The 9524-nt window shown below is 40.5% G+C and overlaps 1 protein-coding gene across 1 annotated transcript in view; it reads left to right on the forward strand.

The window, feature by feature from the left end:
• The window catches only part of LOC122550136 (Golgi reassembly-stacking protein 1-like), a 38069-nt gene extending 31251 nt beyond the window's left edge, over window positions 1-6818 (forward strand). Inside the window, exons 8-9 of the mRNA XM_043690774.1 lie at window positions 2208-2369; window positions 3368-6818. Coding sequence (XP_043546709.1) covers window positions 2208-2369; window positions 3368-3621 — 416 coding nt within the window. The 3' untranslated portion in view covers window positions 3622-6818. The remainder of the gene's footprint in view (window positions 1-2207; window positions 2370-3367) is intronic.
• The last annotated feature ends 2706 nt before the right edge of the window (window positions 6819-9524 follow it).

Here is a 9524-nt window from a genome sequence, read left to right on the forward strand (position 1 = left end):
TGTGAGTTCCCAAGTGGGTTCCATGCGGTGACTGATTGGAATTGATAGAAATTTTCAAATGTTGAACGATCATTAAGATTCTGTAGATAATTCTTTATAAATTACCAAGATCAAACTGCAACATAATAATGCCCCAATTTCATTTTGAATACCTTTTTCAAGCCATCATGAATACTAATGTTCCAAGAAAATGAAAGAGTTCTTTCTGAATTCCGTGACATTTTTGAAGTGTCGTAATTACAGTAGTGAATACACTGTGGGATCATAAGAAATGGAAGCAGACTTAGGCCATTTGGCCCCTCAAATCTGCTGCGTCATTCAATTATGGCTGATATGTTTCTCAACCCCAATCTCCTGCCTTCTTCCCATAACCCTGGATTCGCTGACTAATTAAGAACATATCTATCTCCATCTTAAATTCACTTAAGGACTTGCCAAAACACCTCTCTGCGGCAATGAGTTCCACAGATTAACCACCCTTTAGCTCAAGAAATTTCTCCTCATCTCAGTTCTAAAATGTCATCCCTTCACTCTGAGACTGTGCTCTCAAGTCTTAGTCTTTTCTGCTACTGGAAGCATCCTCTCCATGTCCACTCCATTTCAGACCTCTTAGTGTTCTGTAAGTTTCAGTGAGAATCCCCTCACCCCCCCGCGCCCCCATCCTTATAAGCTCCATCAAGTCCTCAAAATTTCCTGATATGACAAGCCCTTTCATTCCTGGGATAATTCTTCCAAACCTTGGATCCCCTTCAAGGCCAGCACATCCCTCCTTGGACATGGGTCCCAAAACTGCTCTCAATATTCCAAATGTAGGCTGACCAGAACCTTATACATCCTCAGCAGTACATCTCTGCTCTTGTATTCTGGCCCTCTTGAAATTAGTGCTTGCATTGCATTTGCCTTACTAGCTATCATCAGAACCTGCATGTTAAGTGTAACAGAATCTTGAACAAGGACTTCCTGTCCCTTTGTGTTTCAAATGTCTGAAGCCTTTCAACATTTAGAAAATAGGAGAAAATGAGGTCTGCAGATGCTGGAGATCAGAGTCAAGAGTATGTTGCTGAAAAAGCACAGCAGGTTAGGCAGCATCCGAGGAGCAGGAGAATTGGGTTCTGGCCTGAAATGTCGATTCTCCTCCTGGGATGCTTTTCCAGCAACACACTCTTGACCCATTTAGTCTATGCCTCTATTCACCTGCCAAAGTGAATAACTTCACAATTTCCCACATTGTATTCTATCTGCCAGTTCTTTGCCCACTCTCCCAGCCTTGTTGAAGTCTTTCTGCAGCTTCCCTGCCTCCTCAACACTACCTGTCCCTCCATCTATCTTTGTGGCATCTGCAATATGAGCAACAATGCCCTCATTCCTTCATCCAGATCATTAATGTGTAACATGAATAGTACTCCCAACACTGACCCCTGTGGAACTCCACTAGTCACCGGCTGCCTTCCTGACAAAGATCCCTTTATCCCCACTCTGTCTTCTGCCGGTCCTCTATCAAAGACAGTACCTTGCCTCGACTACCTTGGGTTCTTATCTTATTTCGCACCCTCCTCTGCAGCTCCATAACAAGGCCTTCTGGATATCCAAATAGGTCACATTCGCTGGCTTCCCTTTGTCTAACTTGCTCATTACCACCTCAAAGAATTCTCACAGATTTGTCAGGTATGACCTCCCCTTGACAAAGCCGTGCTGACTCAGCCCTATTTTACCATGCACTTTCAACTATTCTGCAATCTCACCCCTTAATAATGGACTGTAAAATCTTATCAATGACAGTCAGATGATTTTGTAGATATGACCAAATCCCAAGCTTCTGCTGCTTCAGCCCAGTGGTGTTAGTCCAGTATGGTTTCATAGGGCTTTTAGTGTAGTGATCTAAATACCAGGCCTTTGGGTGATAGAGTGAAGTCTACATTCTGGGTGAACATCATCTCTGCTCTGGAATTCTAAGGAGCTTGAATTAGAGGCACTGACAACATTCTACAAGTTAGTCCACTTGACTGATAAACTTTGCATGCTGTTGTTCTATATTTCAGCACTTAGTTTTGCAGACTCTTGTCTTTAAACATTGTAGAAGCACTTCTGAATAGAATTTAAAAGGCTTTCCATTGAAGCGAGATTGGCTACCGTCACACATCACGTATGGAGTTCCCATCTACTCAAATTGAGGGCATGATTTTGTTTGTCTTTGAATTCTTAAACAGGTTTTCCACCTGGATCCACAGACATTCCCGAAGCTCGTGACTTATCTGATGTATTGAAAGTGGCAGTGACGTCACACTCCTCGCCTATCTTTAACACAATAACAGAGAGAAATACTGGAACAAATGGGGTCCTCATCAGTGAAGAACTTGATCTCCACTCCGGTAAGTGTAAGCAGCAGTCAGCTTTCTTGTTTCCCTACAACTTTCTTCCCTCCCACCAGACCATGATCCTCAGCCTGTAACTGACCTATGGTGTCTTGTATGTGTGGCGATTCTTTGTGTGGATCTGTGCAGTTCACCTACAGTATTTCTCAATCCTGTCCAGATTATTTTGCAACATAAGTCTAAAAAAACAATTGTTTTGCTGTTTTAAATTTCTAGTGGGTGGCATGGTGGCTCAGTGGTTAGCACTGTGCCTCCTGGCATCAGGGAGTCGAGTAAGATTCCAGCCTCGAGTGAGTACCTGTATGGAGTTTGCACATTCTCTCTGTGTGGGTTTCTTCCAAGTGCTGTAGTTTCCTCCATAGTTCAAACATGTGCAGATTAGGTGGATTGGCCATGCTAAATTGCCCATAGAGTCCAGGGATGTGCAGGCTAGATGGATTAGCCATGGGAAATGCAGGGTTACAGGAATAGGATAGGAGGGTGGGTCTGGGAGGGATGCTCTTCAGAGAGTCATTGTGGACCCAATGGACCAAATGGCCTGCTTCCACACTGTGGGGATTCTATATATTTAATTTAAAGTAATTTTTCAACCAGTAATCAAAATTTAGTTTCTCAGTTTCAGTGAATAGTTTTACTTTTTTGGTCTTTGTTATGACAGATAACGTGGAAAAGATTTTATATTATATATTTTTGTTTCTTTTTCCTGTTCTAAATTTTAAATCTGGTATACGTGAGATGCCAGTCTTAATACATCACAAAAGTAATTCAATTGCCATAAATTTACTGCTCCCTCTCTCTTCAATTTAGCTGTCTCGCAGATTGTATTATGTTGCCAGTAGTTATGTTTGAAGAAACGTTAACTACCCTTTTGATGCTTTTAAACAAATCTAATGCAGAGAAGAAGAAGAATTCAGTGTAGGATGTAATATTATGTGCTGGGTGTGAGTTTGTGTGACTGGCTTCTAATGATTTTGTGTATGCTGTTTTTTAAATAGACCACACGATTGGAGGTGTGCCTGAAGATTTAAATTCTGTCAGTGCTGAACTTTGTGCTGCTGCTTCAATGGAGCAAGGCCTGGATCCGGAAAGCTCTTCAATGTCTGACTTGACTGTCCCATCGCTTCCCACATCTGCTGAAACACAAGTGGATGCTGACTGTACAGAATCTGAGCCAGCGGACCTCGTAGAGTGCCTGCCTCAAGGTCAAGATGAAACCTGTGATATATCGGTGACTGAAGAGGAAGCATAGGGTTGAAGAAAGAGCAGTGAATGGGGTAGCAGTGAATGAGATATATCTCACGACTGAATATCTTATCTGTGATTCCTTTCAACCTATCTGGCAACATTGATAACTGCAACAGATGTACGTTGAGGCTATTTTCTTTGCTCCTTGTCTAAAGGTTTTGAGTATTTTATAGCTTCTGTTACAATAACTGTTCCACTGTAGAGTGGAAGCAATAAGGAGGTGTTTGAGTGCTAAATGTTTTGCATTCCAATCAATTGGCTGCTAAACTAAAGTTCTGCTGACGCGCCCACCTTTTCCTCAAAACATAATCTTGTATATCGATTCAGAAACAGTAAAAATAACTATATAACCTGACCTTCATGGGGAGAAGTTTAGTAGGATCATTGAAATTTCAAGTTTTGAAAAAGATATGTTAGATCTTTTTAAGTGCATTTTTCTTGGTCTACAACACTACGTGCCAATACACAGTTACCATTAGTACTGAGTAGAATGCAGCTTGAGGCAATGGACTCTCTCTCAAACATTGAAATGCTTCAGGAGTTTTGTACTCAAATTGCATGCCGTTGTCTGAATCCTTTGTAATTTGTCAATCACTTTTATTTCCCATTTATAAAGCCAATGTGAGTTGTTTAAGTTCACTACTATAATGTTGATAGAAATATTCTCAACAGTAATTGGAGATGAAGAGTAAATGTTGGTTTTATTAACAATGCGTACGTCCCATAAATGGTACAAAAAATTTGTTACTGCTCGGTGAATCAATAACGATTGGAGAAAAGAAAATTAACATCTGTGGACCTTGGATAAATGGCACAACTCTTTCCCCCCACCCCCTCCCCCCAAAAAAAACAAAACCAACCCTCAGCAAGTGAAGCTAACTTAACATCATGGGAAGAGCAGGTCAGAAGAGTTGCTGTATTTTTCCCTTTCGTTCACACACAATTGCTGTATCTTGAGTTGTTGAAAGGGAAATCTATAAATTCAGAACCTCCACTAATATTTTTACTTTGCATCCTGGTTCTGCATCACTAAATCTTACATGCAGATATTTTTCTTTTCACTATTAAGATTTTTCACTCAAGTTACCAAGCTGTGAGCTAGTAGCCACCTTAAAGGCTGCACAGAAAATGGTAAATAGCTAATTTTATGTAAACATTTCCCTTACAGCTGACTAAGGAAACTCTTTATTACTTAATGTTACCTTATTCTCTGGTACATCTTCTGTCCTTCCCTTCCCACTTCAGGATGCATTGACTCTTAGTGGGATACAGTTCTTCATGGGCCTGGCCAGTCTCCATGCAAGTGTCAGTCAGTAGTCTAACCTTGGCAGGTACCAAGATCACGTCCTGTTCTGTGTTTACTGAATGTCCTAATACATGTAGTTTCCAAAAGTACCAATGGAGTCATCAAGAGCAGGATGTATTTCACACTCTGCCATCAAGCCACTTGTTTTGCTGTGTTCTGGTTCATTTAAGCCAAAGACAAAAAAACTGGCTGCCTTTTTGTAGCCTGTTCAAATCAAGCAAGATTGTTTGTCAATTGTTTAACTAGCATGCACTTGAATTATATACATAGATGCCAATAATGTTGTTTTTGCAGAGTTAATTTTATACGCAACACTATAAGTATGTCTTGAGTATGAGATTCACTAGATGAAATATTCACTGTTTCCCAGGAGCATAGAATTGCACAAAGATCAGCCTGTACTGTAATTTAGTATGCTGCCTACCCCTTAAGCCAGTTAATGAAGGGTTTTGGAGAGTTTTATTGCTTTTCAAAGTGATGCACAAGGTAATGTATGGTAATAATAGGGGTGATCCTACATGTAGAACCAGTATTGCTACTTGTGGCTTTGGGATACTGTAGTGCCTAATACTTTAACCGGATTATATAGCTTATTTTCCTTTCCCTCTGTTTCCGAGGAGTGTTTTCTTTTAATTGGAAATTTTATTCCTTCATTATCTCTCTTTATTTCACTGGACCTTGTTTGGTTTATTTGACACTGAAATTTTTGATACTGTTTAAACCATAGTCCTTGGAGTGTGTTTGGGGAGACAGCTTTAACGGAAATCATGTTTATATGTTGGGGAATAACTCTAAGTGAATATTATTGCACAGTAGCCTGTCTATGATGCACTTCATGTCAGAGCAGATGTGCAATCAAAATGAAATCTTGTGATGGAACTTGAAGGAATATTGTATTTTGTCTTTTCCAAAAATACTGACACCATTTTTATCTATTTTCTGGTCCTACATATCAAGATTGCTCATTGCCAGTTTTATCACTCACCATATTTGTATGCCCCAGTCCAACACCGGCATCTCAAAATCATATTTGTATAGGTCCCCCTATTGTTTTGTTTAGGTGTGACTGTTTATTGAGTGCAAACTCAAATTGTCATCACAATCTTTTCTCGGTGGGCTGACGGAAATGCCATTAACAAGTTGCATAATATGCAACGTTGCTTTAAAAAAAACTCGCAATGCTAGAAATGCAGAAGGTGCTAAGTCAGTCTGGGTATACCCAAAATGTATTGACCATCATTCTCTTGGTGATGTTCAATGTCTGTTTGCTAATACTTTGAAGATATTAATGGATGTTACTTTTTTATATTAAACAATTTTAAAAAAAGACGAGAAATGCGCATTTCCTAAAATGCTGGTACTTCGGTTGTGTGTTTCTCAATTATGTGGTCCTTAAACGTGAATTTTAATAGTCATGTGGTATTAGCAGGTGTCTGAGGCTACCTCTGACTTTAAATTCACTCATTGCTGTTTAATATCGAGAAGAATTTTTCCAGGCCTGTATGTACATGGTTTATTGCCAGAGTTGCAGCTATCCAGGTCTGCAGAGGAAGAACAGAGATCTGGTAAACTGGCCCAAATTAAAAATTATGCCATTGATTGATAACGATCCAGCTGTGTGGAACTTCTATTAATGGTGTGAAAAACTGTAGCACTGGATTTATTATCTTTATAGAATTAGGGTCTAGTCCAATTTACACATCTTAGTGTTTTCATTTGGACAAATGCTTTTCGTATAAATGTAATTTTAATGATGCAACAGAAGAAGCTTCTGAAAGGTGAATGCTGACAAAGGGAATTTATATTTTATCAAAAGTTATATGGTTGTGTGTGGGAAGATGGGCCAGTGTATGTAATTTTTTCTTCTAAAAACATTAAACTATTTAATTTTGGTGCACCGCTGTTAATCATTCTGGTTCAGATTCGACTCCACTGACATGTGGAGGTTGTTCTGAGAGACTTGTTTTTCAGACTTTATATATTTAAGTTGCTGCATCAATGCAGTAGCTGGCATAGACTTTACTACATCCACAAAAAGGAGAACTCATCAATGCTTGCCAAAATAGAGGGACACCAAGACTTTAATAATGAACATTATCATCCATGCTCATACATAAATCATGAATTCTTAAGTATTTGAGGCAGAGACAATTATGTGGAGAAAGTGAGGGCTGCAGATGCTGGAGATCAGAGCTGAAAATGTGTTGCTGGAATAGCGCAGCAGGTCAGGCAGCATCCAGGGAACAGGAGAATTGACGTTTCGGGCATAAGCCCTTCTTCAGGAATGAGGAAAGTTTGTCCAGCAGGCTAAGATAAAAGGTAGGGAGGAGGGACTTGGGGGAGGGGCGTCGGAAATGTGATAGGTGGAAGGTCTGGCGATGGAGGTGTCCAAAGGCCTGCATATCCTTGGTGGAGTGGGAGGGGGGATTGAAATGTTGAGCTACAGGGTGGTTGGGTTGGTTGGTCCGGGTGTCCTAGAGGTGTTCTCTGAAACGCTCCGCAAGTAGCCTGCCTGTCTCCCCAATATAGAGGAGGCCACATCGGGTGCAGAGGATGCAATAGATGGTGTGTGTGGAGGTGCAGGTGAATCTGTGGCGGATATGGAAGTTTCCTTTGGGGCCTTGGAGGGAGGTGAGGGGGGAGGTGTGGGCGCAAGTCTTGCACCTCCTGCGGTTGCAGGGGAAGGTGCCGGGAGTGGAGGTTGGGTTGGTGGGGGGTGTGGACCTGACGAGGGAGTCACGGAGGGAGTGGTCTTTACGGAATGCTGATAGGGGAGGGGAGGGAAATATATCCTTGGTGGTGGGGTCCGTTTGGAGAGACAATTATGTCATGAGGGAGGTGTAAATTTGGAATCTTGGAAAATGCAGGATGATGGGCTATTGCTTTTTTCTAGTGGAGAGCTGACACCTACAAGATGATACCTTTCTTTGCTATGAATTTCTGTAGTTTGCAAATTGAACATTGGGCAAGAAATAAACTAATTAATTTTAATATGAACATTTCTTGAGTTTTATCAAAAGGAATGCCGTGATTAAAGTGCCAGTTAGTGACATTTGGAGAAGTTGTGTTCACTCCTGTGATATTTGATTGTAACCTAGACTTGAGTGTAACAGTGGTGAGGTATACACAATTTTAACAAAAAACTTATGAATTTATATTCTGATTGTCATGCGGTTAACATCATTAGAAATGGGTAATGAATTGAATTAGCTTTATTCTCACATTGAAATGTTTATAAGTCCATAGTTTATAAAGACTGCAGGAGATCAAGCACAGGGTGATGGTGATCTGTGAATGGAAACTGGTGCAGCAGGGTTTTGGATGATCTGAAGTTTATGCAGGGTTGAACGTGGGAGATTAGTTTGGAGTGTGTTGGAGTAGTTGAACCTAAAGATACCGAGGTGGCAGGTTCAACAATGGATGAGCTGAAATTATTTTGGAGTAAATTATGGAAGTAAAACAGGTGTTCTTAGTGATGGCATAAATATGAGGTGGATATTTCAACTTGGGGTCAAATGTGACAGTTAAAACTGGTAACTTCAGTTGCCTAGAGTGAGGGACAGAATTAGTTATTAGGGAATGGAGCTTGGATTGAAAACAATGGCTTCAGCCTTCCCAATATTTGGATGAAACTGTTTGATAAGCAGTCTGATAACTTGGGAAGCATGGAATATTTGAGAAAGGTGGTGGTGAAATGGAGATGGATGTTGTTACATGTGAAAACTATCGCTCTGCTTTCAAAGTTAAAAATCACACAACACCAGGTTATAGTCCAACAGGTTTAATTGGAAGCACACTAGCTTTCGGAGCGACACTCCATCAGGTGATAGTGGAGGGCTCGATCATAACACAGAATTTATAACAAAAGTTTACAGTGTGATGTAACTGAAATTATACATTGAAAAATACCTTGATTGTTTGTTGAGTCTCTCATCTATTCGAATACCATGATAGTTTCACTTCTCTCATATGTAAATCACAAAACTTATTTTAAAAGTTACATTCTCAGGTTAACTGTAACAATTGGGGTCAGCCAGATAAAATGTTAAGATGTTGAAGGTGTTAGCCCCATGTGTTCTCTGTCTATGACCTGATGTTTAGATTGATTTTAATCTAAAAAGTGAGATAACAGAGTTTTACATAAATTCATGCAGTTTTTGAGCTGTGCTTTCAGGTATTGCTGAGGGGCAACCTGTAGATGAGAAAGAGAGAAGGGTCAAGTATACCTCCCTGCACAAGAAGCACAGAAACTGACACGAATGTAAGGGGCATTATCCTAATGAAGTTACAGGTCAAGTTTTTGAAAATGCTGAATGATTTTTTTTACTTGTGTGCTCCTCTGGCACTAGCACAATAATGGCAGAATAAAGAGCGGCCATACCAGGCTATTAATGTCTGTGAGGAGAAAGTGAGGGCTGCAGATGCTGGAGATCAGAGCTGAAAATGTGTTGCTGTAAAAGCGCAGCAGGTCAGGCAGCATCCAAGGAACAGGAGGATCGACGTTTCGGGCATAAGCCCTTCTTCAGGAATGAGGAAAGTGTGTCCAGCAGGCTAAGATAAAAGGTAGGGAGGAGGGACTTGGGGGAGGGGCTTTGGAAATG

The sequence above is a fragment of the Chiloscyllium plagiosum genome, chromosome 5 (genome assembly GCF_004010195.1).
Source record: "Chiloscyllium plagiosum isolate BGI_BamShark_2017 chromosome 5, ASM401019v2, whole genome shotgun sequence".
NCBI lineage: Eukaryota > Metazoa > Chordata > Chondrichthyes > Orectolobiformes > Hemiscylliidae > Chiloscyllium > Chiloscyllium plagiosum.